The sequence below is a fragment of the Lepus europaeus genome, chromosome X (genome assembly GCF_033115175.1).
Source record: "Lepus europaeus isolate LE1 chromosome X, mLepTim1.pri, whole genome shotgun sequence".
In the NCBI taxonomy this organism is placed as follows: domain Eukaryota; kingdom Metazoa; phylum Chordata; class Mammalia; order Lagomorpha; family Leporidae; genus Lepus; species Lepus europaeus.
The window spans coordinates 134,021,327-134,048,688 of NC_084850.1; the positions used below are offsets into that span (position 1 = coordinate 134,021,327).

Sequence of the window (27,362 nt, forward strand, 5' to 3'; positions counted from 1 at the left end):
TTGGAATTATGCAAAAAGGATTATAGGTGCTTTTCAGTCAGTGCTGGTCTTGACATTGTATTATCTGAGCTATTTAACAGTTCTGCAGAGGTAGACATGGACTTGTAGAATTTTGTCCTGTAGAAATGTAAAGAATTTCAGTCCAAAGAATAGATCACCCCCAAGTTTTCTGTTTCTGACCCTGTTGGACACCAGCTAGTTGTGTATCTAACCTGGGAAACTTATAGCATAACAAACACCCTTTTATTCTCAAATGTTCTTTGGACTGATTTAACACTGTATAGTTTTTTCATCAATTGATAAGCAAAACACAATTTTTGACTTGTCTTAAATTTATATATGATGAGGGTCATGCTCTTATCCCTTTGAAAGCTATGCTTTAAGAGAATTTAGATAGAAAGTTTCAAGTCTCTAACCTTTTCTGGGACCTCCGCCTCTGCTTCCTCCTGGTGATGCTAGATGCAGATCATTGAACTGCAAGTTGAGCCTGCTGCCTGGATCTGTGGGCCTCTCAGCAGGGAAAGAAGAGGGGTATTGTACCAGAGGGGTGATTGATCCTGACTGTTAAGGGGCAGTGGAGTTACTACTAAAGAGTGGGGCATAAGAAATGTGTTTAGAATGCAGGAATGCAGGAGATCTCCTGGAGTGCCTCTTAGAACTTCCACACTGTAGGGCGCCCATGTCTTCTGATAAAAGTCAGTGGGAAATTATAGCACCTCAGTCCAGGCAGGACTGCTAATATCTCACACCCAGAAAGATCTGGAGCATTAGGGATTTTTAGAACAAACATTGAAAAATACTAATCTAGGCTGGCGCCGCGGCTCACTAGGCTAATCCTCCGCCTTGCGGCGCTGGCACACCGGGTTCTAGTCCCGGTTGGGGCACCGATCCTGTCCCGGTTGTCCCTCTTCCAGGCCAGCTCTCTGCTGTGGCCAGGGAGTGTAGTGGAGGATGGCCCAAGTGCTTGGGCCCTGCACCCCATGGGAGACCAGGAGAAGCACCTGGCTCCTGCCATTGGCTCAGCGCGGTGCGCCGGCCGCAGCGCGCCTACCGCGGTGGCCATTGGAGGGTGAACCAACGGCAAAAGGAAAACCTTTCTCTCTGTCTCTCTCTCATTGTCCACTCTGCCTGTCAAAAAAAAAAAAAAAAAAAAGAAAAAGAAAAGAAAAGAAAAAGAAAAATACTAATCTAGTACAAGTCCTCCATTGTTGCATACTTAAAACCTACTGAAGTTTCCATAGCAGTTTTTATCTAACTGGGTCGCATTAAGTTCCTTAGTTCCACATCTAAGCCTGCCTTGTATATATTCAATTAACTCTCTACCATATTAGCTATTCAAATATCTGTTGAACAATTGCTGTATTGACTAAACACCTACTAAGTGCCAGGCACAGATGTAGATCCCAATGAACTAGTTTCTACTTTCTCTCCTGAAGCTGTCGTGTGTGTACGTGTGTGTGACAGAGAGCAAGCAAGATGGGGAAAGAGAGAGAGAAAGAGAGAAATATATAAGAACATCAATTGTCAGAAAGTGAAAAATGCTATAAAAATATGACAGAAATGGGAAATAGAGCATAATGGTGTAATGGTTGGAGAGTACAAACTATATACCAGGTGGTCGGTGATGGCGTCTCTGTTAAGAAGATCTGATGTAAGTGAGTAAGCCCTGTGTGTATCTAGACAATGTATTGTCTACAGGCCAAATCTGGTCTGCTGCCTGGTTTTGGAAATAAACTTTTATTGGAGCACATGAGCAACCATTCGCTTATTTGCTGTCTTTGTCTGTTTTTGTATCACACCAGCAGAGTTGAGTAGTTGCAATAGAGACTGTACGGCCTGCAAAGCCTAAACTATTTTCTATCTGGCCCTTTCCAGAAAATAGTTAAACAGCTCCTGCTCTAGGGGAAGAGGACGGCACAACAAGCACAAATACCCCATGGTAGGAGTAGCCGGGAAGGTGGTCACCATGCCTGGAGGTGGAGGGAACAGGAGGGCATGGTAGGACAGCAGGCAGATCATGTGACCACAGCAAGGAGTCTGCAGAGCCACTGAGAGGTTAAAGCAGAGTGACAGGGTCTGGTTTATGCCTTTAATGGGATTTCTGGCCATGATCCTCCCTTTATCTCTTTTCCCTTCTTCATTATTCTGCCTCTAAACCTTTCTGCTCAAGAATCAGGGGTAGTTTAAGACATGGCTGTGTACTGAATTGGATGATCTCTTGGTTAGTTCTGATCCTTGTACATGAAGAGTCTCCTTGCCATTGCTTCCATCATTTGTAAGGACCTGCATAAGGACTAAGCAGGCTGTCCATTCCATCAGCAGCCCTGGGCCCTACATCAGAAAGCCAGTGCCGTGCACATTTCACAAACAGCACTTCAGAGCTTTGCTCTCCTCTTTAAAGAGACATTCACATATTTGTGAATCATTTCTGTCAAAATGAGAATGTACTCTCCAAAGGCTAGGTCGTATTCTAAAAATAGTAGATACCCACTGTCATCAGCTTAGGGGAACTAAATTGCTCGTTATTTTATTTTATTTTATCTTATTTTCCTTTCCCCAGAAACCTTTTATTTAAGGAATATAAACTTCATCACTTCATAATTATAACTTTAGGAACATGGTGATTCTTCCCACCATACCCACCCTCCCACCCACTCTCCCACCCCTCTTCCTCCTCCCTCTCCTATTCCTACTCGTACTTTTTAAGATCTATTTTCAATTAACTTTATATACATATGATTAACTCTATGATAAGTAAAGAGCTCAACAAATAGTATGGAAAAAAAAAAAAAAAACCTGTTCCTCAACAGTTGAGACAAGGGGTATTCATAGTCGATGCTTCTCAAAGTGTCAATTTCACTTCTGTATATATAATAGAGCACCTTTTATGTGCTCTATTAGTTATAGAGGTCAGGGAGAATATATGGTATTTGTCCTTTTTGGGACTGGCTTATTTCACTAAGTATGATGTTTTCCAGTTTCATCCATTTTGTTGCAAATGACCAGATTTCGTGTTTTTTTTTTTTTTACTGTTGTGAATTAATCATTATTTTATTTTTTTTAAAGATTTATATATTATTTACCTGAAAGTCAGAGTTACACAGAGAGAAGGAGAGAGAGAGAGAGAGAGAGAGAGAATGAGAATGAATCGTCCATGTACTGGTTTGCTCCCCAGATGGTGGCAACAGCTGGAGCTGCGCTCATCCGAAGCCAGGAGCCAGGAGCTTCTTCTGGGTCTCCCATGTGGGTGTCCTTGGGCCTGGGCCATCCTCCACTGCCCTCCCAGGCCACAGCAGAGAGCCAGATAGGAACTGGAGCAACCAGGACTTGAACAGGCGCCCACGTGGGATGCCGGCACTGCAGGCGGTAGCTTTACCCACTATGCCACAGCGCTGGCCCCCAAGAATTAATCATTATTTTAAAAATGCATTTGCACCAGAGTAGAAGATGCATCTTTTCTTGTATGGAAATGTGTGACAAAACAAATTTGTTTTCCCATCTTAAAAAAAAAATGGAAATAAACATTTTTTAAATTGAATTTTTTTGTTTTTTTTTTTTCAACCCTGGTATCTTTTCAGCCATTTGGCCAAATAAGATATTGAGGCTCTTTGAAGATACTCTTCATGCTGTATGTAAAATTTTGAGCTATTTCTCCCACACATTTTCAACAGAAATATTTTGTATACCTCCTGTCCAATTTCTTTTTTCTTCCTGAGGATAGATCAGCACTACAATGACTTACTTTCCAAGCTTTTCTGTCCTCAGCTAATAAGGATGTAGGAAAGTGTATGGTCTGAGCAGTTAAGAAACAAATTATGCTGGATGTTCAGTCTCCAATATGTTAGTTGATTTGGGGCATTTAATTCATGGGGCTTTTGTTTATTTACTGATCAAGGGGTGGATATTGACCTTTTGTGGCCTGGTCATCTTGGACAACTGTTAGAATCAAATGCTGTTGTGGACATTAAAACGTGCTGATATTTTGATGTGCTTTATGAGTCTGAAATTTTGGTGTTATCTTGAGTTCTTCTACTTTGTGATCTATGAAAAATGCGTATGTATTTCTTGAATCATTCAAATTATATTTAAAGGATGAAAAAAAGCCCACCCACACTGGTGAAAAAAGAAAAAAGTTAAAGTAGAGGTTGAAAGATGAAAAAAGAATATCTGGCAGGCTTATGATTTAGATTCATCCCACAAATGTGACTTTAGGCTTAAACTAGGAAACGCATAAAATCCTAAAAAAGTTCTGAAGAGATTTTTTTTTTCTTTTTCAGAGCTGTGAATCATATGACATGGAATTTTGTGCTGTGTTTTGATTGGCACCTTCACATTTGATATTAATGGGGTAAGTGAAATGTAAAATGATATTCATTTAATCTTTATTGGAAATGTTGCTTTCGGAATTTGGCAGTTCTGTGCAGTGGCATAGATGAGGAGCTTAATGCTAATACTGTCTGGAAGGGTTTTTAAAAATCGACAGCCAGTCTGGTTCGTAGCATCTGTTCAGGGCCAAGATATTTGAGAATGTCATCAACTATTTTGAGTTATTCTAATACTTTCTTAAAACCAAGTGGTAGGAATTGAAAAATGTTTAAAAGACAAGACCCCCAGTAATCCATTATCTGAAAACTGGTGACAGTAGGTGTTTACTTCGTGTGATTTCTGGGTTGGGAATAACTCAGGTAACTTTGTCAACAGGCATAGCATATCCTTCACTGAGATAGTAACAATATCCATTAGGCACTCAAGGTTTGGTAGGCATTGTGTAGATCCCAAGAAAACATAACTACTTTCTTCCAGAGGCTTCCAATCTAATGAAAATGGGTAATAAGTTCTTTTCATTTAGAGCCATGATTTCACTCTTGAGCTATTTTTTCTTCAAATATTATCAAGAAGGAAATACGTTCCAAAGAAAATTTGTAATAGCATTATAGGCTTTCATCAAAGTATATGGTATTCAAAATATTTTCCCTGAGATTTTTGTCTTATTTATGTAACTCAAATGGGTGCACTTATGAGTTATTTCCACTGAATGTGGCCTAGAACTAGAGAAAAGTCAAGAAGCTCTCTTGCCATCAAAGGTGACTTTGTCTATGTCTTGAAGTGAATCTGTTTTCAATTTTCTAATTGAACTAATGGAAACTGTACCTTCCAAGATGAAACATGACCATTTAGCTAAGGATTTTCAACTCAAACTGCCATTTGACCCTCATGCTATATGCAGCATTAGGGTTTTTCCAAGGATGCCTATGTGGTCACATCCATCTTTGAGGGCATCTTATCCTTAATTTTGCTTTTTTGCAGTGAAAGGACAAATATTTCACCTTATTTGTTTGAAAAGGAATGAGCAATGAAATAGAAATATTATTTTAGTAATGATGCAAAAAACATAACATTAAATTTGCCAAGACTATACATTATGAAACTTCTTGCCCAGAGGATAACCAATACTACTTGTAATACTAATTTTATTATATCTGGTAATTATTGAGAATTTACTACATGTCACATCATGCTAATGGCTTTACTTGCAGTTTTTCCAGTGAATCTTCTGGGAAAAAAAATCTATGAAACAAGAGCTATTGAGACATCATGTAACTTACCTAAGATTACATTGTTGACAGGTGACTGAGCTACTGTCTCCAAAATTCATACCTGTAGCCACTCTCCAATATTCATCTCTATGGAAATTATTCAATATTAAAATAGGTTTAGAAGGCCATAAATATGAACTTGAGTGCACGTCATCCTAAGAATGAAGGATGACTTTGCTTAAGGAAAATCTACAAGAGCTAAGATGAATTATTTGTACTTCAGTGAGGTTCTCAGAATTTTTCTTTCATCATGGAAATTCTATTCTTAATGAAATCAGGATGGGGAGCTATAAATTTAGTTTCACCTTAAGATTTTACAGTTCTTCAGTGCTCTTGGAACTTGTCCATGTCTCATTTGAGTACCCAATGTTAGACTTGGCTCACAATGGCTAATAATGCTCCTGTTTCCCTACTTGTACAATTCAAATAAGACATTTTTTCCTTTTTTGCATGAGTATGCTGTAAGTATTAATGACATAATAGCTATAGCAATGCTTTAAGCTTATGAGGAAGACTAGATACAAAAATTCAAATTCTTGTTGTCATACAAAGGATTTATACTTTAGTGGGAAAATGGAGACTCTAGAGAAGACGTTGTGGCACACTTAGCTTTATTGAAATTGAACAAATGCTTTTTTTAAAATAACCCCTTTTACAGCACATGTAAAATTTAATTATATCCTTATATTTTTACAGGTTGTCTTTTATCTGAGTAAGCAAAAATACGTCTTTTTTTTTTTCTTACTTAAAACATGTAGCCAGGATTCAAACCACGTAGCTCTGGTACCAAAAAGGCAACGGGTTATGAAAATCACAGTACAATTTTAAAATTTTTTAAGTTAGTCAAGGATATTTAAAACGATATTCACTTTGACTGACAGTAGAAATCATGAGTCAGTTGACATTAGGACTAGTAGTTACATCTACAGTGAAAGCAGAAATGGTAAGTTCAAGCTAATTGGAGCTACATCGTTCAGGACACACCATCTCCATAAATACTGTGGCTGAGTGGCTGCAATGGCTGAGTCACACTTGGGCACTTAAAGTCACACATACATATAGCCAAAGCGGGAAAGAAAAAGTGCACTAAGTTGAATCTAAAATAAAATGGGCATTTATCTTTAAGAGAGTACACTATCAAATCAATTACACAATACACAATTTAAACCCCAAAATTACATCTAGGAGAGAAAAATAATATTAAAATGCACACCTACATTGACAGTAAAGTAGAAATCTGTTCTTTGACATTGGTGTTCATTTGTTGTTGTTGTTCTTGTTTTCTGGATAGGTAGAAAGAATTTACAACCCACAAAAGGATTTCTTAGGTGAAACACTAATTACAGACATTGTAAAGAACGTAGCTCAGGAGGCTTGTTTTAAAAACGAGGCAGCATTTTCCTGAAAAAGTTTGGTCCTCGACTCACTATAGACTAGTTGCTATGGTCTGATGGTAACCATTTTACTGTGTGTGTGTGTGTGTGTGTGAAGCTAACTTCTCAGTACCAGAAGTAGTCAAAACCAAACCAAACCAAAAGGCAGACAGCCCTTGAGAACTTGAGCCTGCATATCATGTCGGATTGATGTGTCATCTGAAGGAAGAATGCTAAAGACTATGGAAGGGAATTAGGTTGAAGTGATTCTGCAACACCTTAATTCTGTGCACTTTTCTTCATTGCCTGCATAACTTGTCTTTTGTCATGTAGGTTTCAAGGAACTCCCTCCCCCGTACTCCCCCCTCCCCCCTCCCTTAATCTTCTCCTCTGTCAAGGTGATAGAATGACAATTTCACTGTGTATTTACAAGCACAACACTTAAGCAAGAAGGTCCCAGGGTCTGTAGGGCACATCTATTTCTTGTGGACATCTTCATGCCGAATGATCTTGTATGTGATCCAGTAAAAGATGTTGAAAATGAGGAAGGCCAGTGGGAAGGCAGCTCGGGATATCGTGTCAATCCTTTTTGCCCGGTCCACAAACTTCTTCTTGATGGCATCTGCATCTTTGGGGGGCTGTGGTAGCGGGTTGGCAGGTGTGGCCTTGACGGCTGTTCCATCTTTCACTTGGAGGCAGTGGCCCATCCCATAACCGCTGAAATTGAAACGGCTTTCACGAGTAACATCCTCTTCCTGTGAGAGTCAAGACAGAGGAAGCACAGATTGGTTGTCATTCAAGTTAGATTGAAGATGCTTAAAATTCTTCAGAAGTAAAAGAATAAATCACAGTTAGCTGGTGGTGTGGGAGGCTTTTGGAGTGGGGAGCTCGCTTTCAAGTTCAGCTCATTGACTTTTCAGATGGAGAAATTAAGGCTAAGAATAATAACTTTGTGATCATTTTTAATTAATTAGCCAACAGAGACACCTACATTATATTCAGTGCAGACTTTCCCCAAATCTAGTTTATTAATCCACAGATTTGAATAGATGTTTTTAAAGCCAGTTCTCCAAATCCCAATATTACATTATGTATCTATGAGGAAGCCCATTTGATCATGCATTCATTCAAGAAATATTTACTGAGCCTTTGCCATGTACCTGGCCCTGAGTTAGAAACATCGAGTACCATGGGCCAGTCACAGCCCAATTCCTCCATACTCAACACTGGCTTTCATGCGAACTCTGAGATGAATCTTTTAAATGTACACCTGTTTCACCTTCAAAACTCTCATTCACCCCAGTTGTCTAGCAAAGATTCAATATACATTATTTAGTTTGAATATTTACACCATGGCTAATTGTTCCAGTGTCATTTCTAACATAGATTCCTTTTGTTTAGCTAATCATTTCTATTCTGTATTTAAGCACGTGACATTTTAGCTAATGTCAGTGATATTTTGTTGACTATTTTGACATGAATTAGATACAAAAATTTTAATATTATATTTATTCCTCACTGTAAAGAACAAATAGTCTTAGAGACAGATGTATGGGATCTGGGTGTATGATTGGGTCAAGGGAAGGGTCAAATGGTGGGGTTGCAGAAGTGGGATTGAGGGGCCAGTGCTGTGGTGTAGTGAGTAAACCACTGCCTGCACTGCTGGCATCCCATAAGGGCGCCAGTCTGAGCCCTGGATGCTCCACTTCCAATCCAGCTCCCTGCTAAAATGCCTAGGAAAGCAGTGAAAGATGGCCCAAGTCCCTGGGCCCCTGCACCCGTGTGGGAGACCTGGAAGAAGCTCCTGGCTCCGGATTGTTGCAGCTCTTGCCGTTGCAGCCTTCTGGGGAGTGAACCAGTGGATGGAAGACCTCTCTCTCTTTGCCTCTGCCTCTCCGTAGCTCTGCTTTTCAAACAAATAAATGAATCCTTTTTTTAACAAAAAGAAAAAGAGAGGCTGTTGCTGTGGTGCAGCAGGTTAAAGCCCTGGCCTGGGGCGCCAGTATCCCATATGGGCACTGGTTCTAGTCCTAGCTGCTCCACTTCCGATCTGGCTCTCTGTTGTGGCCTGGGAAAGCTGTGGAGGATGGCCCGGGGTTCTTGGGCCCCTGCACCCACGTGGGAGACCTGGAGGGGGCTCCTGGCTCCTGGCTTCGGATTGGCGCCGCTCCAGCCGTTGCAGCCAATTGGGGAGTGAACCATCGGATGGAAGACCCTCTCTCTCTGTGTAGCTCTGACTTTCAAATAAATAAATAAATCTTTTAAAAAAAGAAAAACAATAATAAATTTTAGGCCTTCAGCTTATTAAATAAAAACTAAAAAATGTGATATTGAAATGACCTGCTTAAATAAAAAATAAAAATAATTGAATCATGCTACTAGATTACTGCCACCCACAATACTATGCAGCCCCTTTGAGTCACCAGAGATTGTGTTGTATCTTACCAGATAATCACAGTGGTTATGCTTCCCAAAAGATAAGGAAACTTGGTGTTGTCTTTCAGCAATGTTCACTGCATGTCACTATGCTTTCAACCACATAGAAAAGGTATATTGAAGGACCTTTGGTATAATGTGAATGAGAGCCCAACCATAACCCAAATGGTATGGTAAAGATGTTACAGGTTCTGTGTTGAAATGAGTCTTCTGAGGTTTGTAGGAGATTCTGATAGGTATGGAAGGCGAGAACTATTTCAGTTGATTATGCTTCATCATGTGTACAATGGGAAGGGGAGGGTCTGTGGTTCAAAGAGAAGTACGTGGGCTTCAGAATGGTTCGATTAGATTGTAGCATATGTGCTCAGCAGCAGCAGCACCTAGAAAGGAGGACACATTGGCTTCCATGTGGCTCTCTCAGCCAGATGGGTACACAGGTATACAATGCAATACCTTGGGTGAGGCCAACCAGAAACATGACTGAATATGGTATTGTAACCTGACAATGAGTTAGAATTTGAACTGAAGAGATAGTAAACATGAATAATTGTCGAACATTCTAGCTTAGCCTTTGCCATGGACATCTGATCTCTAGGATAACCAGGCTGTAAAACAGGAGACTTCTTTACTTGATGTATTAAGGTTTTTTTTTTTTTAAGATTTATTTATTTTAATTTTAAAGGCAGAGAGACAGGGACACACACACACACACATATCTTCCATTCTCTAATTCACTCCCTAAATGGCCCCCAACAACAGGTCTGGGTCAGGCTGAATCCAGGAGCCACAAACTCTATCCTGATCTCCCACATGGGTGGCAGGGGCCCAAGAGCTCAGGACTTCTTTCTCTGCCTTCCTAGGCACATCCTCAGGAAGCTGGTTTGGAAGCACAGCAACTGGGACTCAAGCTGGCACTCTGATATGGGATTGCTAGCATTGCAATTGGTGGCTTAATCCACTGGGACACAATGCCAGCCTTGTACTAACAGTTTTTTTTAAAAAAAGATTTATTTATTTATTTGAAAGGTAGAGTTACAGAGAGGCAGAGGCAGAGAGTGATAGAGGGAGGTCTTCCATCTGCTGGTTCACTCTCCAGATGGCCACAATGGCCAGAGCTGTGCCAATCTGAAGCCAGGAGCCAGGGGCTTCTTCCAGGTCTCCCCCATGGGTGCAGGGGCCCAAGGACTTGGGCCATCTTCTACTGCTTTCCCAGGCCATAGCAGAGAGCTAGATCAGAAGTGGAGCAGCTAGGACTCGAACTGATGCCAATATAGGATGCTGCCACTGCAGGCGGCAGCCTTACTTGCTATGCCACAGCTCTGGCACTGATTTAATAGTTTTTACTGGGGCCGGTGCTATGGCATAGTGGGCTAAGCCTCTGCCTGCTTCTGGCACTGGCTCTAGTCCTGGCTGCTCCTCTTCTGATCCAGCTCTCTCCTATGGCCTGGGAAAGCAGTGGAGGATGGCCCAAGTGCTTGGGCCCCTGTGCCTGCCTGGGAGAGCCGGAGGACGCTCCTGGCTTTGGATCGGCCCAGCTCTGGCCATTGCAGCCATCTTGGGAGTGAACCAGTGGATGGAAGACCCTTCTCTCTGCCTCTCCCTCTCTCTGTCTGTAACTCTATCTCTCAAATAAATAAATTTTTGCACATTTTCTTTTTTATTACATTTACTTTTTAAGATTGAACAATTTTTTGCATTTTGCCATATTCTCTTCATATGTAGTTATGTACATACACATACATAGTTATATCTTGAAAACAGGGATTTAAGAAGCCATAAAATGTGGAATTCTTTACAATGATCATAGAGTGAGTAAATAAGGATATATTGTCATGTGGATGGTATAATTCAATGAAGGCAGTATTTTAACCAACTACATACCAATTAATATAATATCCACACAATTTTTAATACTGTATAGATTAACCTCTGTGTAGGGAAAACATGATCTTTGTCTCTGTAAGTCTGGCTTATTTCACTTAGTGTAAAGATATTCAGATACGCCAATTTTATTGCAAATGTATTTCATTGTTTATGGCCAAATAATATTCTGCCATTTATATATAACACATTTTCTTTACCCAGTCATCAGTTGATAGGCATTAAGGTTGACTCTCTTTGCTATTTTTAATTGGGCTGCTATAAAAATGGTAATGCAGATATCTTTTTCATATGTTGATTTCACCTCTATTGCATATATTCCCAGAAGAGGGAAAGTTAGGTCGTATGGTGGCTCCTTTTTCAGTTTTTTGAGCAATCTGTTTTACATAATGTTTGTATTAATTTAATTCCTACAAATGGTATATTAAGGCCCCATTTTCACACTATGATGCTGTCATTTATTATTATTGTTATTATTATTATTATTATAGTGATTCAAACTGGAGTGAGGTAATACCTCACTCTGGTTTTTATTTTCATGTCCCTGGTGGTTAGTAATCTGAGCACTTTTCTTCATGTGTTTGTTGGACATTTCTTTTTTCAAAATGTCTATTCATATCCTTTGCTCACTTTTTTTTCCCTCCCCAGAAACCTTTTAATTAAGGAATACAAACTTCATCACTTCATAATTACAACTTTAGGAACATGGTGATTCTTCCCACCATACCCGCCCTCCCACCTACTCTCCTACACCTTTTCCTTCCCCCTCTCCTAGTCCTATTCTTATTTTTTACTAAGATCTATTTTCATTTAACTTTATACACATGATTAACTCTATGTTAAGTAAAGAGTTCAACAAATAGTATAAAAAAATTGTGCCTCAACAGTCGAGACAAGGGCTATTCAAAGTCATTGCTTCTCAAAGTGTCAATTTCACTTCTATAGATTATCTTTTAAGTGCTCTATTAGTTATCACAGGTTATACACACATTAATAAAATTGCTTAATGTGTCTAGTGCTACCAATAAAAGGCATTCATTGTAACCTTTATTTAGCCAATTTATATTATGAAAATAAGGGCAAAGCTTTTATAAAAACTATAAGACTACTACTTATAAAGTAACCCAATATTTTTATATAGGATTATCTTCTGCAAGTTAGCTCAAAGTACTTTGTCTCATTTCTGAACAAAATGTAGTAAGAGATTTTTCATTCCAAAGTTTATTGTCGAGTGTTGAGTCACTGACAAGCAGTGGGCTAGGTGCTGAGACCTAGTTAATGATGTTGGGCAAGGGCTCTCTCTACCTGCATGGAATGTTCCGAATCTGGTGAAAGAGGCTAACCTAAAGGAAGCTGGCAAAGAAAAGTCAGCTGGATGCCTGAGTGCGTCCACAGCTGAGCTATATAAACTTGAGAGTGGAAACTTAAGTTGGACTGAGATTCAAATATTAAATCTGTTGCTTTAAAATGTGAATGAGAGATGAATGTTTGGTATCATGTTTGGTTAAGACACCGTTTGGGACACTCACATTCTATATGGAAATTCCTGGCTTCCAATCCTCACTCTCCTGGCTCTGCTTTTGATTCTAGTTCCCTTCCTGCTAATGCAGACCCAGGGAGGCAGCAGGTAGTGGCTCAAGTTGTGTGATCCCCACCACCCATGGGAAAACCTGGACTGAATTTCAGCCTTCTTACTTTGCTCAGTCCAGCCCCAGAGTAGTGGGCATTTGCAGAGTAAATCAGCAGATTGGAGCTCTCTGTGTGTTTTTTTCTTTCTCTGTTTCTCAAATATATTTTTAAAAAATAAGTAAAATAAAAATTTTAAAAATGTGAAGGATAAACTTTATATATGTAAAAGTTTCAAATAAGTGAAGTTTTTCAAAATGTAGTATAAACAGATATATTCATCACTATAGAATCATCATAACCATCTGAAGACTTATTCAGTACTTACCAAGAAAAGAAACACACAGGTGACAGGAGGAGGGGAATTGCTTGTCACATGGGTGGTAGGTAGTCTTGGACTTGTCATTCTTGCTAATTGATTATTAGATCTCAACCAGCATGTGAGTGAAATGGAAATGGCGCCTTTTGGTGTAGTAATGAGATATCCAGACTGGGAATTTGATACTTGGGTTCTAGGCCTAGCTCCAAAAATTATAAGCTGTGTTGACTTTAGGTAAGCTACTTACTGTATTTTTCCAACACCTCAGGGACCTCATGTCAAAAATGTCAAGTCTATACTAGAGCTATGGATCTCAGCTTTGGCTTCTGGGGAAGTTTACAAATACAGTTATATATGTCTGCTACCCCTCTCAGCCCTGTCCATAGCAACTCAATTAGAATCTCTAGGGATAAGAATTTAGGATCCATGTTTTAAAAAATCCAGCATCTCTATTGTAAACGGTTGGAAATCAGTGGCTTAAGTGAGTTCTAGTGTCCATCTCTAAAATGCACAACCTGTGCCACACTATCAAGTCTAAAAGTACTTTTCAAATGGAAATAACCCCTTAAAAAAACATTTCCCTTATCTTCCTAAACTCACTGTGCTGTTTTCCTATCCTTATCTATAGAATCTTGCAAATTACTCTTCACCTCTATAAACATTTAGAAACTCATGATTGAGCATATAGTTCACTGCCTGAGTGAGATAAGATTCTTTTGAATTCTCAAGCCCCTAGAAAAATAGAAAGGGTAGTTAGCTAGGAGCCTGTTGTTAGCATGTTAAGACCGAGGGAAACCAAAAATGTACACATCCTTGGTTCTTTTCAGACTGACTCATTCATTTAATTTCTGTACTCTTTCCCCACATACTGTGAATGGACAGCTAAAGAGATTAACTCATTCAATTAACAGAGCTAGACTAGAAAGATGCCCCGATAGAATATCATTATGTTTCGCATTGTCATGCAAACGTGGCTTCTTAATAAACATTTGCTGAATAATGAACACAGTAGAATTTTAAGAGGTTTTTCCTTATGCTTGAAAATATGCATTCATTCAACAGGATTTGAGTTAGGCTTCTGAGTATAATTACAGCTAATTAAATCCATTCTTTAAACTTCTCCACCACAAAAATAAATCTGTTGTAGATAAAAATTATTCATTTAATTTTACTATGCAAGAGATATGAGTTCTAGTTTAAGGGTCTTCTTATTTACCATTATGACTCATCCAATGCCTTTTAAATATAGAACTTTAAATTATCCACATCAAAGGATATGGTTTTGATTCAGAAAACATAGCTGCAACCAATTTGAGGGTTTTTGTGTGCTATAATGAATGGCTAATTGCCTTGCCTCTCTAGCAGGTTCAGAATAAAATGTCATGGTAATATGGCTCCATTCCTATATGAGAGCAAAATGGAGATGAGCTTGAGTCATGGATAAGCTGAAGCTAAAAGAAAGAACAATTTGTGGGCACAGCTTAGTTGATTGAGCATATTCACAAGGAGAGTCAGCTTCTCCCATAAGGAAAGAATTTTACACATATACTCATATCCTCTATTTATTTTAACAAGTTAATTATATCTGCTGGTCCACTATCTCAAGTAACTGAATAGTAAACACCTCTAGCTGACTCTGTTTTGCTTATTCACTGGTTAGTTAAATTCCCACAGAAAAGAAGTCACCCAGTCCCAAGTTTCAATACATGTGATTTCTATACCCCATTTTGATAACATATCCTTAAATCCTGTCTGCTGTATGAAGCTCTGCCATGCCACTATGTAATTATTTATGTTAGGTATCACTTTTACTTATAAACTTGATACCCTTATCTTATATCTGGAATAACTCTTGTTATTGATGTGAAATTGGATCTAAAGTTCACCAGAATTGCACTGTAGTGAATTATAAGCAAATGCTTTTGATATGATTATAAGAACAGTGCTTGTAAAATAAAAGATTTTAGTGCACTCTGTATTTCTGATTTTTCTCCTTCTGCCTCTGAGAGGAGGACTCCTAAACACTGGGGGTAGGGGAAAATTCTTTCCATTGCATCTCTCACCTAGATTCTTTGATTGGACTGTGTCCCTTCTCTTGGAACAAGAAATGGCTCAGTTGGAACTTCAGGTTGTAGTGAACTTCAATCAATGCAAGGGAATAATGGAGTCTCTAGCGCTCCAGGAAACAGAGAGAGTGCAAACACAGTGGGTTTTGAATGAAAAAGTCCCCCAGGCAAATGATGGTTGAATGATGCTGAGCTGTAGATGTGGAGATTTCTACTACCTGGATGTGGGGAAGAGGAATGCTTTGAGAAACTCTCCTTAATTCTTTGGGCTTCAGTTTCCTCCTCCCTGTCATAGGGACTCAGGAATAGATGGGAATAATAAGTAGATATCATTTATTGATTATGAATGATGGACCATGCACTGAAACTACAGTTAGTCCTGTCAGCAAACCAATCCTGCAAGTCATGTATCTCTTGGGGCAACAAAGGCCAAGAGAAGTCTTGTGGCTTCCCAAAATTAGATTGCCAATAAATGTTGAAGCTGAGACTCAAATCCAGGTCTGTCTAATTCCAAAAACTCTAAAAACTCTGATTTGTGTGAATTTTCCCCCAAACTCTAAATCGTTTCCATTCAAGATTATGGATGAAGAGTCTGCCTGAGCTTTGAAGAATGAAGTTGAAACAAAGTAAAGCAAATACAGCCCTTGTTGCTTAATGACATGTGGTGAATGAATTAAAACTGTCAAAGTGTCATTTTTGGCAGATTGTGAAAGGCAATTTTTCCACAAGAAAATCATATCAACAGATTATCTCTTTTTAATGCAGGGTATTGTTATCATAGTTTTGGAAGAAAATTCTGGGATTCATTTCTTGAGCATTTGTATTTATCCCTGTTTTAAACAAATAAGCCTATTGTGTGTCAGGGATGTGGTGAAGCTACAGCAGTGACTAGGAAAACAGAAGTATGCTTTTTTGTTTCTATTCTAATGGGGAAAATAGTAACTAGTACAAAAATTATATATACACATTACCCTTACACACACACACACACACACAGGAACAGAGATAATGATGGATGGATGCTTCGAAGAAAAGCAGTGCAAGTAAGGGACTTAGGAAGAGTAACAAGTTTGAGTGTTCCACAGCACAGTTGAGTGACTGTAGTTTACAATAATGGATTATATACCTTGTGAATATGTGTTGAAATATTGCACTGTGCCCCACAACAATGGACAATTAGTACATGCTAATACAAAATTAAAAACAAAAATGATTAATGGGTGTTTTAGATTGAGTGGTCTGAAAAGGCCCAATTAAATGCCAGGCACTCATTACACCATGCAGTGGGCCTCTGGTGGATAGCAAAATAGACCAAATTCTTGCCCTCAAGCATTGAAGACAAACATTAATAAAATATTACATGTATCAATAATTACCAACTATAATAAGAGCTCTGGTGGAAAATTATGGTGTGGTCTAATGTGGCAGATATACATTTACCCTGAAGGAAGTGATATTTAATTAGAGATCTGGAAAATGAGAAGCATTAAATAGGTGAAGGCAGGATTGGGAGATGTCTGAGATTGGAAGGTTTGCTGTACTTGAGGTGCAATAGAATGGTACCTGGAATGCTGTGGCAAAGTGGAGTGAGAAGAGGTTTCAGAAATCACCCAGGGCTGAAATCATAAACCTTGGTGCCCATTTCGAGCTCTATTTTAATAACTAAGAAAAGTCACTGTAAGCTGTTAATGGAGATTGCATGACTTAGGTTAGTATGTCAAAATAAATCACTTTGTTTACAATGTGGATGAAAGCAGATATGGATCCAGGAAGATTAGCTACAAAGCTACAGGAGTGGTCAAGATGAATTATGAGAATGATCTGGATGGCGGGGGTGGGGTGGTGTAGATAGAGAGCAACGTGCCAACTTCAGACACAGAAGGGCAATCACTAGGTCTCAGAGGCAGATTGGAAGTTGTCAAGGTTAACACAGCTTTAACAACTCGATGGATGATAGTGCCATTCAATGAGAGAGAAGACATCAAAAGAGGATCATATTAGGTTGGGAGAAGATAAAGTTGTGATTAAAGTTGCCTTGAGACATTCAAATGAGACATGGGGTAGATGATTGCATGGGCAATCTTGAACTCAGAGGTGAGAGCTCTCCTGGAGGTCATAGACTTCGTTATAGGTTTAACTTATAGCTGACACTCTTTTCTATCCAAAACTGTTTGCAAGACATGAAAACACTGAGGGTGACTTATGCTAAAAATCACTGGTTAGCCAAGTTAATTAAAATTCTTCCTTTAACTACTTCTCAAGTTCTTCCCAGACATAGTAATGCAAGTTTTGGATTTAGGCTAAATCCTTGTTTTGCTACTGAAGATAAAATGAAATGTTATCATTCTGTAGTCCAGTGGAATATAGTCAAACAAGCTTCCTGGGGTAGCTATAGTTAGGGTCTTCTGGTGAGATCCACACTTACCTTGATACCTTCTGCACGGCTCAGCTTCAGGGATGGGCATACTATGGAACTGCACGGGACCCAGTGCCTAGAAGGATCCTGTGCTTGGTTTAATGCTAACCTGTAGCTACATTTAAATTCTCATTGAAAAAGGACCCTCATTTTAATTTTACACTGGGTCCCACAGATTATAACACCATTCCTGCCTTCTGCTACGGTGGAATTGATCTCATTGGCCCACTGTTTCCATTAGCAGGCTTCGTTTCTCATTTTTTTACTGGCTCCTCCCAAGCTCCTGGGTGTGACATTTAAGAACCCCCATGTCCTGTGCTGTACCTCCTTCTGTCATGATTCATGACCCTTGACTTTCTTTTCCTCTGCATAGTTCTCTTTTCACCTGGTGAGCTCCTTCATGACTTCCAGACACAACTCTTGATATCTACCCATTCAGATTGCCTTCTCCTAAGCCCTGAGCCTGGGTCCTGACTTTCTGTTTAGCTCCTGTAGCAACTAGTCTGTGTCTCCACAAAAGAACCTATACATGATAGTAAAGTAATATCTTTACATGTCAGCCTCTTTCAGTAGCCTTCAAATGAAGAGGTCCAGTCTCACATATCTTGATATCATCAGTACCTAGAACAACACTCAGTGGAACCATTCTACCTTGAATACATATAAAGTAAATGCTTATTAAATAAATTATGGAAAAGTCCTTTGTAATCTGAAAAATCATCTCCTTGCTTATTTATTCTGTAGCTTATTTTGACATACTGGATTTATATAACACTAGGGCATACCTAAACTCAACGATGTCACTCAAAAACCGAGGTATTCATGATCTATATTTGAAACAGTGCTCATTATTAGTTTTTGGTTCCAGTGTTGAGCTGGTAAAAATCCAGCTACTGTGAAAATTAGATCTACCCTATTAACGATCTGAGAAGAAAATGCGTATTTCTTTACAAAGAAAATTAATGGAATAGAGAGACAGTCCAGAAAATAGAGAAATGTTTTTTCTGCTTTTGCATCTATTTACAAATCAAAATAATAGACATATGGGTAATTGAAAAATCACTGTGCATGAGGAACCTTCAAAACGTTTGTGGAAAATGTAATTCAAAGGTAAATGCACTTTGGTGCAGAAACACTAATTTAATGATAAGGATTGAATATGCCCCTTTGAGAATTATTGAGCACCTGTTGCTAGCATCACATGAGCAGAGATGCCATGTGAATCATGTGTATTAGAATACAAATTTTTATGGACGTTTTGAAGTACCATGATATTGGATATATGCAAATATTTTACCAAATAAATTAGACCTTATCAGTTATTACCCGTAGTAAAAGACTAGAGAGTATTTGCCTAGCATTATATTATTTGAGCTCATATGTCATCCATTTGGGTTTGGCAAAGAAAGTAAAATCCCTGTAGATCTATGCCTATTAGCAAATGTCAGTTTTAAGCTTAGAAATTCTGATTAATGGACTTTCAAATAAATAAACCTTTTAAAAAATTCTAATTAATGGACCATTCTCTCCAAAAATTTCTTAAACAAATGAATACACAGCATTGTGATGCTGTGTACCATTTAGCGGTCATTACATAAAATCTCCTTCATTGCCTCCATTACATCTATTGTCTCTACAGGCCTCTGCATCAAAAAAATGTCAGCAGGACCCCTTATTCATGACAATCTCACCCCTAATAACAGGGGGTGAAATGTGTGGACAGAGGAGGACAAACAAAATTCAGTTGTAGTAGGAGCAGAAGTTTAGAACTGATGTTGCTGCAGCCTACCAAAGGCAGGTGTGGGGACACAGGGAGCTGGGTTAGACAAAGATTCCTATATATGCACCAAAACCCATTCTTTGTCTCTTCTTCCATTGGAAGATCTCCCTTTAGCTCAGCGTTGCTTAACTGCTGCACTATTGACATTTGGGGCCCAATAATGATTTGTTGTCAGGAAATGTACCTTGCATTTCAGGATGTTTAGCAGCATCCTGACCTCTACCCGTTAGATGCAGTAATACCGCTCTCCCCTGAGTTGGAACAGCCCAGTATGTCTCCAGACAATGCTAACTGCCTCCTGGAGGAGCAACATCGGCCTTACTTGAGAACCCCTGTTTTAACTGGTCACAAATATGCACCTGGAGAGATTGCATTTTCTGGCCTTCTCTCTACCTAGGCAGGACTAGAATTTTTAGACTTCATTGGCCATAGAATCTCTGCTGTCTATGTCTGTCCAGCATATAGTTGTAATCAAATTTCCTATGGTGAAATATATACGTCCCTCTAATTTGGACCACACCTACCAACAACACTATATTTTTAATGGACTGGAAGTAATTGTTTACAATAATCATTTGGCTTTCTGCTCAAAATCTATAAAGCAGAAACGTTTTCACTTAACATTAGCTGTAGTCTTAGTGAGTGGTTTAGAAATCGATAACACGGTTGTGATGTTTTGATTTCTCAAGAGGGAAGCTATGCCTTGCATATGGAAATTCTTTCCTAGTAGTTTCTGTCAATTCAGGGCTAGAGTGCTCAAAAGACACACTCAATTCTAAGAAGCATGAAGGTGAACATGTTCCATCTGGAATATGAACTGTTCAATTATTTAACATCATTTGCCATCTGTTCAAGGTGAAAACAGTGAATATTGAGAGTAGAGGGGACAGGTGATTAGGGATTGAGCCCACTGCTAGACCAAAACAGTAATAAGCAACAGCATCAATGACAAATCATACCCAGCATTTGCTTGCTCTTTAACTTGGAACATCCTGGCTGCCACATTCTCCTGGCCATTACCATGCTTCATTTCCTCTCTCTCTCTCATACACAGATATGTGTGTGTGTGTGTGTGTGTGTACATACAAGTACGCTTGGTGTCAAAGTGGTTATTGTGTGAGATTACCTATTGTTTGCCTGGCATCACCATTTCTGTGGAACCTCCTGACTATATATCCCAGAGTGCTCTTGATTGTTTCTGGGTTAAGGTTTGCCATTGAGAGGAACTTGTGAGATTTGGAAGGTGGAAGGAACGCCGAGGCCATCATTTTGGGGAATTTGGGGGGGGGTTGTCAAATGAAGCTGCTTTGTTAGACATTGTGGCATTTCAGACCTTCCAGGGAGCACCTACTGTACCATCCACTTCGGTGGCTTCTCAGATTTCCCTGTGACATCTGCTTTTCCATGAAGAGCTTCATGTTAAAGTCCCACATTCATATAAACCCAAATTTCTCTATTACATCCCTTTCTTTGGTAGTATTGTAGTGGTTCTGCTTTCCTGACTGAACCCAATTCAGGTTTACTGGTACTCCAGACTTTTAATTACAAAATGCAATTTGAATGCAAGTTACAGTAGTTTAATTAAGATTCATTAGCATCAAGCACTGAAAAGAAATGAGGATAAAGAAGAGAGTTCTGTCTTCAAGTCAGTGTGGGATTTGGGTGGGGGGTTAGAAGTAGACCAGTGGTTCTCAACTGGGACATTTCTTAATGTCTCTAGATGTTATGACTGTTGCAAGTTGGGAGAAAGCTTTCTAACTGGCATTTAGTGGGTGGAGGCCAGGATAGTGCTAAATCTCACGCAATGCATGGGACAATACCTACCACAAAGCATGAATTATGTAGCCTCAAATGTCAATAGTACTGGGTTAGGAAGCCCAGATATAGATAAATGATTATAATATAATGTGATATCTACTATGGTAAAGGAATGCACAGATTACCAGATATTGTGGAAGAACATAATTAAAGTTAGATGGCATTCTTTCTATAATAATACCATGGAATGCACTTCCCATGGAAGGATATACATAAACATTATGGGTATGTTGCAGAAAAGTGACCCATGTAAAGGCATTTTGTTAACAGAGCCTGCTATTTAGTACCAACTGCAGATCAGCGCAAATGCACTGTCTGTGTCATTTGGCCAGATGTTAATGTCTTTTAATCATCTTGCATCTTGATCAGGGAGGATTTGTTACCCAGACAGAAAACCGTCCAAGGTAGCTTAAATAAATGGGGAATGTCTTTAAGAAATTAAGATAATTATTGTAAGAAAATTTCCTGAGCCTCCAAGCATAGGGAAGTGATTTCTGTGGGAAATCAGGTGGGAAGCCTGGGTTCTGCAGGCAGACTCCTGGGTTTTCAAATCTTGGCCCTGCCACTACTAGTGTGAGAGCTGGATAAGGCCCTCAAACCTCTGTGCTTCAGTCTCCTCTGCAGTCAAAGTGAGACAATGACATCTTTCTTACAGAATTTTTGAGAGCATTTGGTGATAAAACAGAGGACTTATAATGGTGCCAGGTATACGGTGTGTGCTCAATAAGTTTTAGGATGATGGTGCTACTGATAATGGGATAAGGAGGGCTAACCAGCTAGAAACTCCAATGAGAGGGCCGGCGCCGCGGCTCAATAGGCTAATCCTCCGCCTAGCGGCGCTGGCACACCGGGTTCTAGTCCCGGTCAGGGCACCAGATTCTGTCCAGGTTGCCCCTCTGCCAGGCCAGCTCTCTGCTATGGCCCGGGAGTGCAGTGGAGGATGGCCCAAGTGCTTGGGCCCTGCACCCACATGGGAGACCAGGATAAGCACCTGGCTCCTGCCATCGGATCAGCGCGGTGCGATCCAAGATGTCATTGTCTCACTTTGACTGCAGAGGAGACTGAAGCACAGAGAGGTTTGAGGGCCTTATCCAGCTCTCACACTAGTAATGGCAGGGCCAAGATTTGAAAACCCAGGAGTTCTGCATGCAGAACCCAGGGTGAACCAACAGCAAAGGAAGACCTTTCCCTCTGTCTCTCTCTCTCACTATCCACTCTGCCTGTCAAAAATTAAAAAAAAAAAAAAAAAACTCCAGTGAGCAAGTCAGGGAATGAGATTATTCTTAATCTCTCAGGGCTGTCATTCCTTCTTATTTCTACTTTTCTCCCACCAGCTTCCTTTACTTATACATGATCCAACCAGGCCACACCAAATTCAACCAACAGGAACTGTTCAAATCAAGTCATTACCATCATTTAATTAGAGTATCAGAACCTCTTCACTTAAATTATTGAAAGAGGGACTCATATATCCTGCTGTCTATTGACTGTTGTCTCTGGGTCACTGGATAGGAAAGGGGGTAGGGTCATGAAGTATAAACAGGACAGATCAAGAACAGGGTGAAGGGCAATGGAATTCTTCCAGGGTAGTGAATGTTCCTGAAAACACACCATATAGAAACCATTGGAAGAACAAGAAAGGCTGACCTGTAGAAGAGGTGAGTTGGGCCCTTAAGACAGGTGTTTTTCATAAAAGTAAAGGGTTCTTAGGTATTCAGACTGGTATTTGTGCTAACAGATCCAAGTGAGTTAATACAAATAATTGGTTGACATTAGAGGAAGACAGAATTCAACTCCATATGAGGATGAACTCTTAACCACTCCATGACTGATCATGCAATATTCCACCTTGGAAGGGAGTGAAACCCTGATTTCTGGAAATTGACAAGCATTCAACCATTTGTTGGCAATGTTGGATGGGTTAGGAGACTAGGTGACCACTTGTGGGTATTTCTGCTGTATGTGTTATAATTTTGAAGACTAATACAGAATATATAAAATTAACAAAAAAAAAGTATCATGTGACTTCACATTGTGTAAAGAATTAGGCAGCAAATGGATATGTTTTAAAGGCCAACAAATTATATTTGTGGAGGCCTAGCTTTTTGGTATCCTGTTTTGATAGCCTAGAGGCTCCAAACAATAATATCAACATTCCACAGAGCCACTTCTTCCCTTCTATCTTCCCTCCAGTTGCTGGAAGAACCCCAGAGGGAGAGGAGTCAATGTTGCTGGCAGTCAGTTTGGTGAGTTGCTTGTTTCTGCAGGGGCTCAAAAACTCAAGAACTCAAAACTCAATCAATAGGATGAGATCTATAGTTGGGTTTGCTCTTGGTGCCTTCCTATCAAGCTGGAAAAGACAGGCTAAATCCATGGGGAAATCATCCAAGTGCAGTTTGGAGAAGTGTGAGGATGTTTCAAGCAGGGGGCAGTGAGGCAGTCTTAAGGCAAGACACGTCTCGGGCCATCACTTCATTTCTTTGCACACCTGCAGAGCAAACATGCTTCTCCAGGTGAAAAAGTGCAAACCTCTGTTCTCTGGCACATCTTATTTTCTTCTGAATTTGCATGGTCCTGGTAAGCTAGCCAATCTCTAATGGTTCTATTTTTAAATCAGCAGTTACTGAAGCAGGTGAATGCTGTAAACCATCAGGAGGCACTTTCCTATTGCTTCTCCCAAGGATACTCGAAGGAATGGAGTGAACCAGAAACGAAATCTATGCTCCATTATTCTGGCTTATTTAGTTTTGCAGGTCCTCTGTGCCCTAGCTCCGTTCTACCTTCCCCGTCACCATTTGTTTGTTCATTAGCACTTCAGCTATAGCTCCTCGTCTGCAACTCTTGAAAAAAAATGGAAAGGAAAATGGAATCTAAAGGGGAAAATAAAGGGTTTTGTTTGTGTTTTTGGTGGAATATCTGCAGTGCATTTCTAAGCAGAGGGGGACTTCTAGCTGCTTCATTACTATGGTTACCAAATTTAAGATTTCAGACAGAAAACCTGCCTGCAGGCCCAGAGGAGAGATTGATTGCAGTAAACACAGAAGACAGAGATTGATCATCATGGCGAAAGTAACAGCAGTGAGTGTTGATCTCATTGTTGGCCAACTGAGTCTCTAGTTAAGAAAGCGCACGGGAAGGTGTGTTACACAGTTCTTGGGTATTGGCCTCCCTTTTCTTTTCAAAGATGTCAGTGCAATAATTATAATCAGAGGCAAAGAGGAAACCTGATGTGGATCAAAGAAAACTGACTTAACTCCTGAGTTGGTGTCTCTTCCATTTTCCCCTAGCTGTGTGCCTTGTAATGTGGCAAATGTTGCATCCAGTTGAACGAGGCACAGCTTTGACACTGAAGATACAGGTCATTGAATGACACTGGGTCACAGGCATCAGAGTCCTCAGGGATGTGTGATTGGGGTCTGGTAAGACAAGAGTGAGGGGCTTAGAGAGTTGTAGTGAGGTGCAATATTCAGAACAAGCTGTACCTGCTGGCACTGGCATTGTAGCAAGCAAATAAAGACCTCTACTACTGGATCTGTGACTGCATCTGAGAAGGTGGAAGTGTGAGAAACTCAGGTGAACTTGCTTACCTGATCTACCCTGAAAGCACTGGCATTCAAACTTTATTGCTGGGAAAAACTATGTGATCTCACTTATATGTGCAACTAAAATAATCAAGCTCACAGAAGCAGAAAGTATATTGGTGGTTTCCAGGGGCTAGCAGGAAGGAGGAAAAGGAAGCTCTTGGTCACAGGGTACAAAGTTTCAGTTATGCAGCATGAATGAGCTGGGCAGTTGCAGTGCACAGCATGGTGGGGACTCTGGTCAATGCTGGATTAGGCACCTGACATTTGAGTGAGGGGAGATCTAAGAAAATGGCAACTATGTGAGGGGATGGATTTGTTCATTAGTTTTGGTGCTTATTTCTTAATATATACATAAAGCAAATTATACACCTTCAATGTATACAATTTTAATGGCAGGGTATATCTCAACAAAGCTAGAAAGAACACACGTAAAGTACACACACACATACAACCAAAAAAAAATCATCTTTGCTGTGACTCAAAGTAGGGAGCATATTTTCCATTATGAGCCAAGACACACACATACAACATACTCCCACACACATTAATATAGCTAATAGAAACAAAAGCTTCAGAGTAAGATTTGTCTCCAAAGCAGGATACACTCTGAATTTTTCTATTCTTTGTTTTAAAGTTGCATTTTTCCTAAAACGTTAGTGGTGAGCCACTGAGCTGACTTCATGACCCTGAAGTCAATGACACGCCAGTTTGAAAATGGTCTTGGTTGTTTTGCCTCGCCGTCACTATTCATTCGTCAAATATAAGCCTGTGCATCAGCCACATGTGATATGAACGTTGTAGTCATGGGGAGGTTTAAAAGGGAAGCTTCCATATGCATGGCGGAGTGCAGCTGAAGGGTGAAGAGTCAACTGTTCTCTTAAACTCATCGCAACCGTGACCTCTCATGCTGGAGACGGCAGTGGGATTTCACGAGGAGGGCAAGGGCCTGCCCTCTACAGGCGAGGCGTTGTTCTGGGCCCTGAGATTTTCTATGGTTCCTGGACTCTGTGTACATAGCTTTGGATTGCTTTTGGTGGTCAGGTCACAGTAAGTGCTTGCACCTCTTGAAGGACTTCTCGGGAAAGGGAAACCTCTGTTAGAAGATCCTGGGTTCAAGGTTTCTGCATTCCCTTTTCTGCTTATCCATTAACTGAGTGCTAGGCTGCAGGATGAAAACACGACGCCGCGACGCCGCTGGCAGAGCTGAGAAGGCCTTTATATTCAGGCCCTCCCGGACTGTTTCACTGAGGGACAGGGTGGCTAAAGCATAGGCATGGCATGGCATGATACGCTTTTCTCACGGACACGTTACCTTTCACAATCTGCCACAAAAGACATTTGGGGAGTCAATCAGCTGATGCAAGCTTCCCTCGCTCTCGCTCTCTCTCTCTGCTTTCCAAATAAATATTTTAAAATTGTAAAGGCTCAGAGTAGAGATTAGAGAATGTTCTATGGTCTGGCCAAGATTTGGCTCCCCAACTCATGCAGACGTTTAAGGCCCAAAGTCCTAAGTTAATGGGGCTACAGAGGGTGGAGGCGTGATCCAATGACAGTGATTGGGCGGGGCTCCTAGGTCATTGGAGGCTTGCCCTCAGCAGGCGGCTCACATGAGAGGTTCATTATATAAGCTGAGTTCAGCCCACCTGTCTCTCCTTGCTTCCTGGCTCACCATGTCCTACTTCCTCTGCATGCAGCCCACCTTCCCCTGTCCTCATCAGACGTCAGACTCATGGGGCCACCCAGCCTTGGACTGTGAACCTCCAAAAACCGTGAGCTGGAATAAGCCTTCTTTCTTCATGAGTAGCTTCTCTCAGGTATTTTAGCAGTGCGGAAAAGCTGACTAATACACCCTGGCTCCAAACCACCCAGCAAATACAGCACCTGTTAGGTTTTGGCTTCAGCCAGCTAGACTCCTGGCCTTAAGCTCATCTTGGTATGCCAGACTTCTGTCCCATATTCTTATTTGTGCGTTTTGAGAAGAAAAGGTACATATTTGTAAGAGGACAAGAATTCAATAGCAGAATTATTCTAGAAAAGGGTGCTTGTAATGATACATGTTGACAGTTTATTTGGCTGGGTGAAGAGGTCTGGCTTTATGACAGGGCTTTTTACAAGCTGCTGGGTTTTTTTCCTCATTAATCTACCCTAAAAGAAAGTGTGAGAGAGCATTTGGTGATTGTGTGATGAATGAAGACATCTGAGCTCTGGCAGCCAGGAACTGGCTGCGCAACATTCAGCAAGTCTTAGAACCTCCATATGGAGATATTACCAAACCACCAGAATTTGAAGCATTTTGTGCTTTCCGAATAAAGCGGTGTGAGTATTTGGAGCTGTTGTTTTCCTCGGATGCATGCACAGTTCGGTCTCGTTAATGAGGATGAAGTTGCTGACGTGAGCACAGATTCTGTCGCAGGGCATTTCAGATGGTCTCCTCCTGGTGCAGGTGGACAATGAGCCAAGAGCACC

At 40.3% G+C, this 27,362-nt stretch overlaps 2 protein-coding genes across 3 annotated transcripts in view; one reads left to right on the plus strand and one right to left on the minus strand.

Moving 5' to 3' along the window:
• FANCB (FA complementation group B) overlaps positions 1-27,362 on the plus strand; it is a 209,929-nt gene that overhangs the window by 131,918 nt on the left and 50,649 nt on the right. For both annotated transcript variants that reach the window (XR_009865031.1, XM_062183516.1), the window contains one exon: positions 4,278-4,348. Coding sequence is in view for 1 of the 2 variants with exons in the window: in XM_062183516.1 (XP_062039500.1) it covers positions 4,278-4,338 (61 nt within the window). In the remaining variant the exon portion in view is untranslated. Of the gene's footprint in view, positions 1-4,277; positions 4,349-27,362 lie in introns of those variants that run through there.
• Positions 7,447-27,362, minus strand: part of GLRA2 (glycine receptor alpha 2) — a 542,545-nt gene continuing 522,629 nt past the window's right edge. The window contains exon 9 of the mRNA XM_062183520.1: positions 7,447-7,725. Within this exon, the coding sequence (XP_062039504.1) occupies positions 7,447-7,725 (279 nt within the window). The remainder of the gene's footprint in view (positions 7,726-27,362) is intronic.